The following is a 13,933-nucleotide window of genomic DNA, read 5'->3' as shown; positions in this document are numbered from 1 at the left end:
TTTGTATATTCACTTTAACAGGTAAACCTCCATGAATTAGCCTCCAAATGAATGTGCGGAATTTGGGAGGTAATCTAGAATTTTTGTAAAATCGTTTCCAATCAAACTGGACTACCGAGATTGCCGACTGAGTAGAGTTCGGAATTTGTTGATATCCTGATTTCGTCGTATAATCTCCACTTGTGTTTGGTTGCCAAATAAATTCATCATCTAAAACAGTTGTAGGAAGATTCATTGATAAAATTTTGGTTGCAACTGATGGAGGGAAAAATTGTTGGATAATGTGTTCCTTCCATTTACGAGACATCGGGTCTATTAAGTCAGCAACATTGGAGATGTTGTCTGGCCACGAATTTGGTCGGAAAATTAAACCCTCCTTCCTCGGTCGAATCCAAGGTTCTGTAAAGACGTTGACCGACTCACCATTTCCTATCTGCCATAAACAATTGTTCGAAAATAATTCTTTTGATTTAAGAATAGATTTCCACAAAGATGTCGCGGAAATCTCTTATTCTTGTTTTACCCATACATAAATGACTGATTCCCGCGGGGGATTAAGCACATAACGAAGGTTTAAATGGGGTCTCAGAGACCAATTCTCTCCAAAATAGGGGTCACTGGAAAGTTTCTGAAGTTGAAAAGGCAAGAATTTCGTAAAACATTCAAAAAAAAGATCTCCAGGAAACAGTTTCCGAGATTGTTTCCGTAAATCACCTCGGCGAGAACCCATAGAAGAATGAACTAGAGAGAGAAAGTTGAGAGAGAGAGAGAAAGAGATGGGAGATGGAAAAGTAAGGATGATTGAGATAAATGATACTACTGATAATGATTTTTCATATACCCCAATAACAGTAAGAGGATGTAACAAAGAAGATGCAATTTCTGTTGAACAATATGCACAAGACATAGTTCTTCAAAGAGCAATTATTGCTTCTTCAATAAGTAAAACTAAATTAGTTATCAATCTTTGTGACGAAGAAAATGATGATGATGAAGTAAAAGAAGTAGAAGAAATTAAACCCAAAAGAGGGTTTAGAAAGAAACCATTTCTATCTCCTTCTGTTACTGAAAAAGGGGAATCCTCTTCTTCTTGTTCAAGTTCATCAAAAGGTTTAACCTTTACATGTGAAATTTGTGCAGATGACAAGTTACTAAGTGAATCATTTAGAGTAATGGGTTGTAGTCATTCATTCTGCTCAGACTGCATGAACAGGTAAAAATAGAAGTTCTGTTTTAGTTTATTCATTCCTATATATTGCAGTTAGATTGTTTGTTATAATGCCTAGGTAACACAAGATTTTATGATGCTTTATATTGTCTCAATGTCTTGTGAATTGAGCTAAAAAACACATAGAAGAGGGACCCTTTTTTTTTTCTTTCACTATGATTACCCACCTAACAAGAATATTGCTGTTAAATGCTTAAACTTGCCACACAAAATAATGGGGAGAGTAATATTGGAGCCCATTGGGCTTATCTGTCCTAAAAAACTGGAAAGCGAAGAAAGGATTTCCCAAGACTCATCTACTTTGCAAATTCTAAAGCCCGGGCAATGTCGGATAATAGTAATACCACCCCTTAATGCCAAGGCTGGAGTCACTTGGCATTCTCTCTGCAGGCATGGGTAAGTTACCGAATTCTAGTGCCCGGGGAATGTGGGATAATGCTAATATCTCACATCAACGCCAAGGTCGGCTAAGATTCCTAAGTTCCGTCCCATTCCTAACACCAACTCTGATAGTCTAATACCATGTTAGAGACCATCGGGTCCAACTCTCCTTGAAAACCGTCTTGTAGGGAGAGGATTTTCCAAGGCTTATCTACTTTTCAAATTTTAATACCCAGACAGTATGGGGTAACGCTAATAAGTAGCGTGTCCTTTTCAAGATATATATGTGGAGGAAGATGTCTCCATTTCTATGGTTATTCTTTCTTTATTTATTTTTTCTAATAAGTTGGTACCGTTTGTATTGTCGCTGTGAAACATTAAAAGATATTTTGCCCAAGCTCTAAGCCCGGCCTGAGCACCAACCAAACCCAAACCCTATTCTTAGTCTTGTATTGTGCAGTGAGGACTCATTTAAGATATCCGAAGAGAAGATATGGGAAATTGACCTTTAAATTGTGAGTTCCATTAGAGTTCGAGCTGGGCTAGGGTATAGATCGTGGGCCAAGTCTATTAAGTAAATTGTTTGACTAGGATGTAGGTACTTCATTAAATTGTACATCTATATTGCTTCGCAAATTCAACTTTTTGCATACAATCCCTGCAGCCCCGCTAATGTAGATACTTAACAAAAAATCATTTTGTTGTATGAGCCTTAACCCCCACCTGTATGTAATTCTATTATCTACACCCCATTAACCATCATTAGCCATCACTCTCAAGGTATACATAATATCACTCATAGATCGATGGTTGAAATTGTGAACTTCATAAGTGCACTCTCAGGTATATTGCATCAAAGCTTCAAGATAACATTACATCAATTGGTTGCCCAGAAGTGAATTGTCAAGGAGTATTAGAACCTATATTTTGTCAATCAATTTTGCCGCCAGAAGTTTTTGATTGTTGGGGTAAAGCTCTATGTGAGTCTTTAATTCTCGGAGCACAAAAGTTTTACTGCCCATTTAAGGATTGTTCAGCATTACTACTCGATGAAGGAGAAGTGAATGTGAAGGAATCAGAGTGCCCACATTGCAGAAGATTGTTTTGTGCACAATGTAAAGTGCCATGGCATGCAGGTATTAAGTGTGAGGAGTTTCAGAAGTTGAGTAAAGATGAAAGAGGAAGCGAAGATATAATGTTCATGGCTATGGCTAAGGAGCATAAATGGCAGAGATGTCCAAAATGCAAGCATTTTGTGGAGAGGACTGAAGGCTGCTTGTTTATGAGATGCAGGTAAGTTGAACTCGCTCTAAGATCTTATGCTTATTTATTCATCGTTGTCTTCCACTGTTGCCCTAATTTTTGGCTAGAGCAATGGGCTTATCCTTCGGTATCATGACATGTCCATTTCTATGCGGTTTTGTTAGTCTGATTGCCCAGGTCTTGTTCTAAGTTGAGTGCTGTTCTTTTTTTCGATCGATAAGGTTTGTTTTTGCTGTTTGTGTTTGGGTAGGTGCAAATATACTTTCTGCTACAATTGTGGAGGTCCATTGAAGGAGCATTTCTGTCCAAAATGCAAGCGATAAGTGGTTGCAAGGTCTAAAAGGCTGTGGTCATAATTTTGAGACTTTGACTTTTGACTTTTAGCACTACAACTTAAAATTGCGCAAGTTCTCCATATCTCCTATTCATATGTATAGACATGTTGTGGGGTACGAAAATGCTGCTCTTTTTTTTAGAATAGAACATAATAGTCCTTTCGAATTGAATATTTGCTCATTGTACATGTGAACTAGTATTTTTGGGTAAAAGGAGTTCGATCCAATATTAACATTCAAATGGTGAGATTGAAATGGTTGAAGAGAGGAAGCAAAACTCACCTATGTATTCCTCATATTTCCTCATTTCGTTGGGTAGTATATAAAATTAACTCGGTGGAAATTGGAATCCAAACTATATTTTTGTCCAGCTGTATGAGGCTGATTTCGGTGAAATTTGAAGTTTATGTGTAAGATGAGACGAAAAATGGGAAAAGAATACAACCTTACATGCAACAAGGGTTGTTGAAAATGAGAAACCAGAATAGTATATTTCTAGCACGATCCAAACTAAAATAGGTTCGGATGTTGCTGCTTGTACAATTGCAACAAAAGGAAAAACACAACAACACTGATCTTAATGGAATAGGCAAAAAGGGTTAGCAAATGCTGATCCCAATCATAGCAGTCCAAGCTCTATTCTTATCCTTAATGAGAGTAAGTCGAGTGAAACTCATAAGGTAATAGGACCTGTTGTAATCCTGTGTCGTGTCCTGTAAACAGACCCAAGAGCAGGAATAGGTGTCCCAACGAGTCTCTTAAACCACAGGACCCAACCAATCTCTTAAACCACGGGAGGCCTTCGAAGCCCTGATGACCAAAGTGAGCCTTCGGAGGCATCAAGGGTGATAAGTCGATCCCACTTACAAAGAAAGGTCAGACACTCAGAACACCTTGTGTGCAACAACTCCCAATTCGCTTATTCTCCTCCAAAAACAAGGTCACAATGGCTCCAAAATTAAAAGAAATAAACTCTTGAGTAAGAGAATATCAGACTTGAACACAATATCTAGACATCCCTTGTGCTCCTTTCTCTAGAGAGTTTAGTTCTCTTATCTAAAATGGGTATCTAAAATGGGTGTTTCGAAAGAAAAGATGATGAAAAGATGTGATCAGGTGATTCCACATCAGTTTCTCAATAAGATTCTGAGTAAAACTCTAAGGGCAAGATAAAATAGTTTCTTCTTTTTTCACAAAAAGTATCTCGACCGACTGGATCTGGTTCTTTAAAGAATCAACTACCAACAAGTAGTTCACATCCCTCAGAAATGCAATCTGACCAGAATAAAACTGTGAAATCACCTGCATATGTTTAATGACAGACATATATTATTGTAATACAACAGAGGTTGTACTTTTATCAGGTTTCAAATATATTTCATCACATAAAATATCATCATCCACATAAACATTAAATTCACAACAAAAAATCCATACTAAAGAACAGAATTAAGTTACTGAAAAGTAAAATTATATAAGAAACTAACCCCCCTTATATGTTTTCTCATAAAAGATAAGCTGTCTGATATAACTCGATCTACGATTGAAGCATGAAGAAAAAAACTTTGAGCTTTGTCTTCGTCACCAACAACCGATCCTGAAAACATTAAGATATGAAATATGAGCAAGGATGAAGGTTTTTTCTCAACGAATAACTTTAAAAGAAAAGAACTTAAAGAGTAGTGAATCTTAACAGACATTTTACTGCTATATTTACAGAAAGCCTGTAAGGACTGATGCTTTAGAAGGTGCCCCCAGCCATCTGCGGGATGTCGAAGTTCCAGAGATCCATTGAGTTCGCGCCATCCTGAGTTGTGCCCACATTGAAGAGATTATCCATTGAATCCTCCCAGCTTCCTTCAAGATATGGAATTTGCATGTACTTCATCTCAGACTCAAAAGCCGAAAGCTTCTCAGATAGACTCTTCGAGGTGTTCTCTTCCACTGGAACCGCAACTTCATTGTTCGTTTTGAATTTCTTAATTGGGTTGGCATCACCCGAGAAATCAGATTCGTCAACTTCTATGGCGGGCATCAAAACTGATGCAATTTCTGGAGTTCTTGGGTCACGTTCTCCCCATGCGAAGTCAGGACAGTTGAAGGAGTTACTTCCTTGATCAGAGAGAACACACTGTCGCCCAGTATCAGAAGAGGTCATAGATTGGTAGCTTATTGGGTTCTCAATTGAGGAGATGGAATTCAAATACTCTGCCTTCTCTTCCATGAAACCCTGGGAGTTGAAGAAATCCTCGTCCAGGTTAAAAATGTGATCAACGTCGATATTTGGTTTCACCATTGTTGGGTTATCCGCCACAGGAAGTTGATTATGAAGGTTTGCCTTCACAGCGGGTTGTTCAACCGGTGGTGGACTCTCATCAGGAAAGTTCACTTTGGCTTTATTTCCTCGAATCCTACGTGCCTCAGCATCGTAAGCCCTAGCAGCTTCTTCAGCGGTGTTGAAGGTTCCTAACCATACCCGAACACCTTTCCTTGGGTCTCTGATCTCAGCCGCCCATTTTCCCCATGGACGCTGTCGGATTCCTCGATATTGATTTTTCCTCTTCCTTTTTGCAGATTTCTCAGCAGGCCCATTGTACTCTACAGATTTTACAGCAGTAGATCCTATAGAAGAATTAGTATAAACAAAACTAATGTCAATAATTCCTCTCTTTACTTATTTCCACCACAAATCCCACAATCTAGGAAAAGATAGAAGAGCATATAACCAAAACTAATGGGATAATTAAAGCATCATTTGTAAGGCAGAGTAAAGCTTCAAACTTTCGGTGAAAATGACCAAAGAACTAAATAAAAAGATCTGCTAATTTGATCGAAACCAATTCAATCGATCAGGAAGAAATATCAAGCCCACGAAAATAGAGGTTACCCTTTTTTCCTTTCATTTTTTAACCATCAAAACTAGTAGCAGAATCAATTAAACCTAAAACCAGTCAAATTAGTACCAACCCCTTTAGGTTGTTCCAAAAACTAAACACAAAACACTTTTTTTTGCAAGAGATTCAATTGAGTGAGAGCAGAAAATGCACAAATGAAACCAGAACCAAAATCATCCAAATAACACAAGAACAATTACCATCATATTTTTAATTAATTGAAGAAAAAGTTATCATCACAGTCTTGTACAAAATGACCAAAAATTCATTTGATTTCTACAAAAAAGAAAAAAAAATAATCATATCTTAAGCTTTAGAATTTAAAATCAAAATAAAACAAAATGAACCTAATCATAATAACCTAGAAGTAAAAGGAAAGTTCAAACAAACAATTTGGGGAAAAATGAATTTTTTTTTTCATGTGAACAGAACCAAATCAACTAATCAAGCAATATCAATTTCTTTTTCTCATTAGATGTATTAATCCAAGCATGAACCAAGCAAATCAGGATAAAAAAAATCAAACCCTAAAAAATGAAATAAAGAACACGTTTGATGACTGTAAAAAACCCTAAAAAAAACCTCTGTCTGTTATTACCTCGAGCACCAGCAGATTTGGCGGTAAATGAGAAAGATTTAACACCTACTTCATCTTCAGACCCATCATCCTTGAATTCCTGAAAATCAGCCTCGAAATCATCATCAACATTCATAAACTCAGAACGGAGTGACTTGGAACGGTTATTTCCGGCGTTTTTCTTCGAATCCGGCCAAAGATAACCAGCAGTGAGTCGTCTCGACCGACTCGTCGGAATAAAATCAGAGATGATAGCTCCACCACACATCTTCCCTTACTGAAAATCGTTCCGATCCGGGTAAATAATCTTTCAAGAAATCTCTATCTTGTCATCAACAAGAAGAATCAGGTTACTTTTTAGAGAGAGAAAGAAAGTTTTTGTTTGAGACTTGAGAATTGAAAAAGGTCATAGAAAAGCTGACGGAATATACTAGGAGAGAGTAAAAAAGCCAATTTACAGGTGAAAACAAATGAGTATTTATTTTAATGACTGAATTGACCTCAACTAATGTTGTTATTTACGTTAATGTCATCAAACTAAGATCTTAATCTTACGGCTTATATGCATCAATTGAATCATCTGATGGTAGATAATGAATTTAAAGAAAGTAAATAATCCAACAAAATCAATACAGATTGTGTACTTTAATTACGAAATCTTAGGGGAAAGACTTTAAAGGTCATGTCCTAATTAAGATAATAATGATATTAATTAAGAAAGTAAATCATTTTACAAAATCCCTACAAATTGCAAATTGAGTCTCAATCTTAAAAACTTTAAATGTCACATATGATTTTAAGAATTTTTATGAAAAAGTTTTCTCCAATGCAACACTCGGATCTCTAAGATGACGTGTCGATGGTGGAATAGAGATATCTCAAGATGATATTAGAAATAGAGTGTCATCCATCTTGAGATGTCTCAAATTGTCTAATTCATCAATATTTGATTTTTAACCAATAAAAATCGAGTCTTCTATATTTTCTAAAATAATTTATTATTTATTTACAAAAATAACTATGATACATAAGTAAATAAGATAAATTTTGAGTTTTGCATTGGAGACACAAAAACAATAAAGATCTTTATTTTCGCCACCTAAGAGTGAGAATCTCATTTGAAACTTGACACATAGGATCAATAAAGATTTGTTTTGAGTTTTACATTAGAGATATTCTCAGACCTTAAAAAGTTTTTACCTTTTTTTGAAAAAAAAAATCTTTACTTGTGGATCTCATACTCTTACGAGGCTAGAATTGAATGTCGTGTCATCTAACAATACAAAAAAAAAATTTATTTATAAAATAGAAAATTAGGAAAAGTTCATAAAATTGTTAATACTTACTATTTTACCTAAATTAGTATTTTACTTAAGTCAGGGTGTTATTGCAAAAGAATTGATCGAGCTGAATAGTTTAGTAAAATGGGTGCTTTCAAATAGTTGTAATGTTATTTAGAACTATAGTCTCACCTTTTCTTTTGTACAAATATTGTAGTGACAATATGATTTTTTTAATGCAGTTTCCTTTGTAACAAAAAAAAAAAAGTAGTAACTCCATATCATAATAAATTGAGTTTTCTTCTTATTCTTCATCACGATGATTAATTTTAGAAAAAGGGTATGTGGTTATTACCGAAATAAAATAATAGAAATAAATTAACTATAAAATAATATTGAAAAAATGTCATCACAAACATTCTTGCAACATTATGATACTTTCACCTTTGTGCTAAGTGTACTCTCCAAGAAATCATGACTATTACGGCAAACCGGATGAATAAGTATCTTATTCGGAATGTGATACAAAATAAGATTTTCCAGATGAATCGAACTTCAAACATCATGGGTACAAAGAAATTAATAAAACTAATGTGTGTGGGAACTCAATAGGAGAAACATTGGCGCAAAATATATATTTTGGGGTGGAACAAGTAGAGGCAAATGTCAGGGGAAAAGTGACAAATCCAACTATTGAACCAGTAAGCAACAAACTCATTAGTATGGAATTGCAGGTCTTTAAGGTAATAATGGTGGTGTTAAATGTTCTTATCCCTCTACCAGAAAAAGAACAACAAGATCTCATTCAAACTGAATCATCATCATAATCTAAGTTCCCATTAAAGACCTTTATATGTACACTTTATCTCATCTTATGTATATCAGTTGTCTGTTGTCATGGTCTTGATTGGAAATAAATCTGATTATCTGAAAAATGTTTCAATCGTCAGTTAGTTCACTTTCATCTTTAATAAACTCTTCTACTCCAAGAGGTGTACTAGAAGAAGAAGGAGGACGAGGAGGTCGCCGGCCAGAGTTGTCGGTCGAACTCTGACCGTCGACTTTTTGCAGAGCCGTGGCTGAGAATTTGAGGGCCCTAGGCGAAACTTAATTGCGGACTTTTCGTACAAAAATAAATTACGAGCAAAAAGTTGAACACAATGTAAAATGATGAAAATCATAGATGATTCACATGCCTATTCATGTATTATTGGTTTTCTTTTTTTGAGAAAACACTTATGGTGTGTTTGGATGGCGGAATCATGAATCCGCGGATTCATGAGTCCTTGGGATTCATGATTCCACGGATTCATGAATCCAAGTAATATTTTTTGGCTTGTTTGGCAACTAAGAATCCTATGATTTATTATTATTTGAGTATTTTTAAACGTCTTTAGAAAAAATATGATTTTTGAAAAAAACAATGATTTTGAAAAAAAATAATGATTTTGTAGAAGGAAATATTTTTTTGTTGATTTTTAGTTTGAAATTTAGGTTTATTAATCCAAAATCCTAGCAAATCCTAGGGGGTAGGGTGGGATTTTGGTCCAATACAAATTTTGGAATTAGGAATCCTTAGGATTCAAGAGTCCTAGGATTTTTGGTAGCCAAACAGACCAAGGATTCATGATTCCTACCAAATTCCACTTTTGATAGGAATCCTGCAACCAAACACACCATTAGCATTCTATTCCTTGAAAAACACTTCAAAAATTAACGAAATACACCAAAGGTAACAAAATGGTTAAGGGGGGGGGGGGGGGGGGGGGGGGGTGGGGGTAGTGGATCAAGACATTGGGGGACATTTTCATGTCCCCCCAATGTCCGTGTTATTCGTTGGGGACATTTGAAATGTCCCCAAATGTCCGTGTTATTGGTTGGGGACATTTTAAATGTCCCGAAATGTCTCCAAATGTCCGTGTTATTGGTTGGGGACATTTCAAATGTCCCGAAATGTCTCCAAATGTCCGTGTTATTGGTTGGGGACATTTTAAATGTCCCAAAATGTCTGTGTTATTCGTTTGGGACACGAATTTGGGGACATTTCAAGACAAATTAGTTTTGGGGACATTTGGAGACATTTTAGTGTAAATTTGGAGAGCTTTTGGAGAGAAAATGTCTCTCAAAATATGGAAGACATTGAGGAAACTTGGGGACATTTCAGTGAGGAAGATAATAAAAATAATTATTATTATCAAATTAGATTAAAAATAATAAATAACATATAAAATATTATCATATTACTGAATTATACTATTATTATATTATTATATTATTATAATATTATCTTATTATTATATTACTATATTATATTATTATTATATTCTCTTATTATATTACTATATTATTATATTATATTATATTATGTTATAATATTATTATTCTATTATAGTAAAAATGATATTATTATCATTACTATATTGTGCTATTATTATATTATTATAATATTATCTTATTATTATATTATTATTATATTATGTTATTTTATTATATAATTATTATATTAATGTCCACAGATATCTACGGATGTCTATCAATGTCCATAGATATCTACGGATGTCTACGAAAGTCAAAAAATATATTTCAGATTAGTGGTACAAATATATTATTTCATATGATTATACAATAATGATAATATTAAAATAATAAATGTCCACCAATTGTCCATCAATGTCCTCAGATGTCCACGGATGTCTACAAAAGTCTAAAAATATATTTTTGAAATATGAGTACAAATATATTATTTCATATGACAATATTAAAATAATAAATGTCTACCAATTGTCCTTCAATGTCCTCGGATATCCACAGATGTCCACAAATATCGAAAAATATATTTTTGAAATATGAGTACAAATATATTATCATATATTTCATATGGTTAGACAATATTAAAATAATAAATATCTGATGAGATAATAATAATAATAATAATAATAATAATAATAATAATAATAATAATAATAATAATAATAATAATAATAATAATAATAACAATAATAATAATAATAGTAATAATAATAATAATTATTATTATTATTATTATTATTATTATAATAACAATAATAATAATAATAATAGTAATAACAATAATAATAATAATAATAATAATAATAATAATAATAATAATAATAATAATAATAATAATAATAATAATGTCCACTACACATTTTGTCCATGGATTCAGTATGTTGAAATGTCCCCGGAACAATTTGTCCGTGAACCAAATTCTTGAAATGTCTCCAAGACATTTTGTCTATGAATCAAATGTCTTGAAATGTCCATAAAGACATTTTGTCTACGAATCAAATGTCTTTAAATGTCCATAAAGACATTTTGTCTACAGACAAATGTCCCGAAATGTCTTGAAATGTTCACGGAACATTTTGTCTCTAATTGTCCCCCAATGTCTTGATCCACTACCCCCCCCCCCCCCCTAAGACAACAAAGTGTAGTAGTGGAGCAAAAATAAAGATTCAAAAAGTAGAACTCTGGACATGAACCCGTGTCTGCTGCATGGACATCAATCTTTCCACCAAAGCTAGCAGTAATTAGATGATTAATTAGGTATTGCGTAACATATAACCTTTAAACTATGGCCCTTTTATAGGAAGTAGACCCTTTTGAGGTGGGGGCCCAGGGCGGACGCCCTTCCGGCCCCCCCCCCCCCCCTCCCTCAAACACGGCTCTGACTTTTTGTCGAAAAAAGTGAAAAAAAAGACGTGGGTGATAAACACCATCAAATTCAAGCATTGTATCTAACTATACGTGGTCAAATTATTTTGACCAAGTTTTGAATTAAAAACACACTGTCTTTAACATGTTTAGACATTACGTATAAAACTCTCCTAATTTCTATTACATAATTTTAGTCTCCTTTTTTTTTGATGAAAACATAATTTTAGTCTCCTGATGTAAGTTGTAACTTCTCTTTGAACATTGTGGATAGTAAATTACATAATTCATACTATTAATAATTGACTTTTGTCAGAGGCGGAAAACACATGAACATTTGTAAAAGTAGTAGAAACGTAAGAAATTGAAGAAAAGAAATGAAAATGGTAACAGTTGAAAAAACGTGGTGAAAAACCAGAGGAAAAAAACAAACTTGAGAGGAAAGAGGAGGTGCATGAATTTTGAATGGGTCCTACCAAAAGCAAATTAGGTGAGACTTGAAGTCGACCAGGTTCTCTGCCCATTCATATTTCCTTCTTTATTTTAGGGCAATTTCCCCTAATTGCTTCATAATGACTTATTTTATGAGCTTTTTTTTGTTTTTTTTTTTTTGTTAAACAAGCTTTTTTTTGTTGTTTAAATGTTTTATGTTCACCAAAAAAATTGATTGTTGAGACAGAGATGGATCAACATAGCCAAATTTGATCTACTAGAGAAGAGATAGTCTTCTTTGAACTTTGTTTAGTAATTGTTTTTTTAATATCTGAAAGTAGCTCTCAACAACAATTTAATACAGGAGAACTTAATACAAAAAATTGTTTTCTACAATAGTTCTCCAAAAAAAATTTTAGCTCTTCACCCCGTCTAGCTCCAATATCGTTCTCGTAAATAGCTAACTGTTCATTTGAATAAGATTTTAGGAGAATTGACGAAGTTGCAATTTATATCAGAGAAATAATTTAACGAAAATGAGCGAGTTTTCATCGATTGTCTTCCCATGGAACATACTCTGTATAAATAATCCATTTCATTTGGTTGACATTTACTATTTTACGGAATTCTATACTTTTGTTATTTGGTTGACAACTTATTTTTACGAAAATCATTATCAATATTCAGAAATTTGAGTATTAGGTGGAATTAAGAGCCCTTAGTTACCCCGAATGTTGTCAAAATGATGATATTTCTAGTTTTCTACCCTATGTTCTCAAAATGACATTCTTACCCTATGTTGTCAAATACACATTTTCACTTTTATTTTGTCATATTGACATTTTACCTCTTCTATAATTAAATGACATTTTTATCCTTATGAAACTAAATGACATAGTTAGTTGTCGAAAGTGACATTTTTACCCATTTAGGCTTTCTTATCCTTACGTCGTGGAATTGGCATTTTTACCTTTTTTATTTTGTTAACAGGCATTTTTACCTTTATGTTGTCCAAGCAGTAACATTGACTTGTGTTGAGAGTATAAATAAAGTAAAGAAAGAATGGACTTCCATGTTCTTAGGATAGCCTTAAAGGTATTTATATGGCCTTTAGGGGCCTAGTGTCTTTGATGACGGTAGTTATTAAGCTTATAATTCATTTATTTATTCAACTTAAGGATAAAAATGTAGCTTTGTGGAAATATAAACTAAAAATATAGAAAAAAAGAACGACATTTATATTCTTATGTTTGAAGAAGATTTCTTTACTTTTTTTTTGAAACGGTGAACTGAGAGGTAGCTCAGACTCAAAGACAAAGAAAAAATAGACAAACAAAAATGAACGTCTTCAGTATGATCTACCCGATCTATCATCTTCAATGATATTCACTAGCTCTGATGGAAACTCCGATATGAAAATCTATAGCAAAGGTAGTCTGTCTGCCAACTAGCTAGATAATCAGCCGCCTTGTTCGCCTCTCTATAAGTATGCCCGATATTAAAGTATTCAAAGGACTCCTTGAGTTGAGAAATGCTTCTCTATATTCTCCAACAACACCATGGAGGGTGAGCATTAATAGAGTTGAAATACGAAACTATCGTCTTTGAGTCTGGTCTCACCTGAATTCGTCATTTATTCATCGTGCATGCTAGTCTTAGCCCTGCTTCAATGCCTTGCAGCTCATGCAGCATGATCGTCGTCGGAGTTACCACCCCCGCAATTGCACCTTTAAGATTTCTCTACTTTGGTACTTCGATCATTTAGTACATCTTATTCATTAACAATAAACCTCTTTTATATAGGGGTCTCTTGATGAGTTACATAATCAATAGAGAGACACACAATAACGATGCTTGAATACAAAGTA

At 33.9% G+C, this 13,933-nt stretch overlaps 2 protein-coding genes across 2 annotated transcripts; one reads left to right on the top strand and one right to left on the bottom strand.

Annotated features, from left to right (window-relative positions):
• Positions 1 to 539: 539 nt before the first annotated feature.
• Positions 540 to 3,577, top strand: LOC147543516 (E3 ubiquitin-protein ligase RSL1-like). The gene is made up of 3 exons (XM_086634175.1): positions 540 to 1,213; positions 2,453 to 2,902; positions 3,123 to 3,577. The coding sequence occupies exons 1-3, from the start codon at positions 777 to 779 to the stop codon at positions 3,193 to 3,195; spliced, it is 960 nt and encodes a 319-aa protein (XP_086490301.1). The 5' UTR covers positions 540 to 776; the 3' UTR covers positions 3,196 to 3,577.
• A 985-nt stretch (positions 3,578 to 4,562) lies between these two features.
• On the bottom strand, positions 4,563 to 7,464 carry LOC147543515 (ethylene-responsive transcription factor RAP2-12-like). The gene is made up of 3 exons (XM_086634174.1): positions 6,700 to 7,464; positions 4,906 to 5,829; positions 4,563 to 4,804 (listed from the first exon to the last, which is right to left on the bottom strand). The coding sequence occupies exons 1-2, from the start codon at positions 6,944 to 6,946 to the stop codon at positions 4,949 to 4,951; spliced, it is 1,128 nt and encodes a 375-aa protein (XP_086490300.1). The 5' UTR covers positions 6,947 to 7,464; the 3' UTR covers positions 4,563 to 4,804; positions 4,906 to 4,948.
• Between the last annotated feature and the right edge of the window lie 6,469 nt (positions 7,465 to 13,933).

This window comes from Eschscholzia californica, unplaced genomic scaffold (genome assembly GCF_041429995.1).
Source record: "Eschscholzia californica isolate CP2 unplaced genomic scaffold, dmEscCali1.0.p SCAF_4, whole genome shotgun sequence".
Classification (NCBI taxonomy): Eukaryota; Viridiplantae; Streptophyta; class Magnoliopsida; order Ranunculales; family Papaveraceae; genus Eschscholzia; species Eschscholzia californica.
Note: the sequence above shows the minus strand (reverse complement) of the source record. Positions and strands in the feature narration are given on the sequence as shown.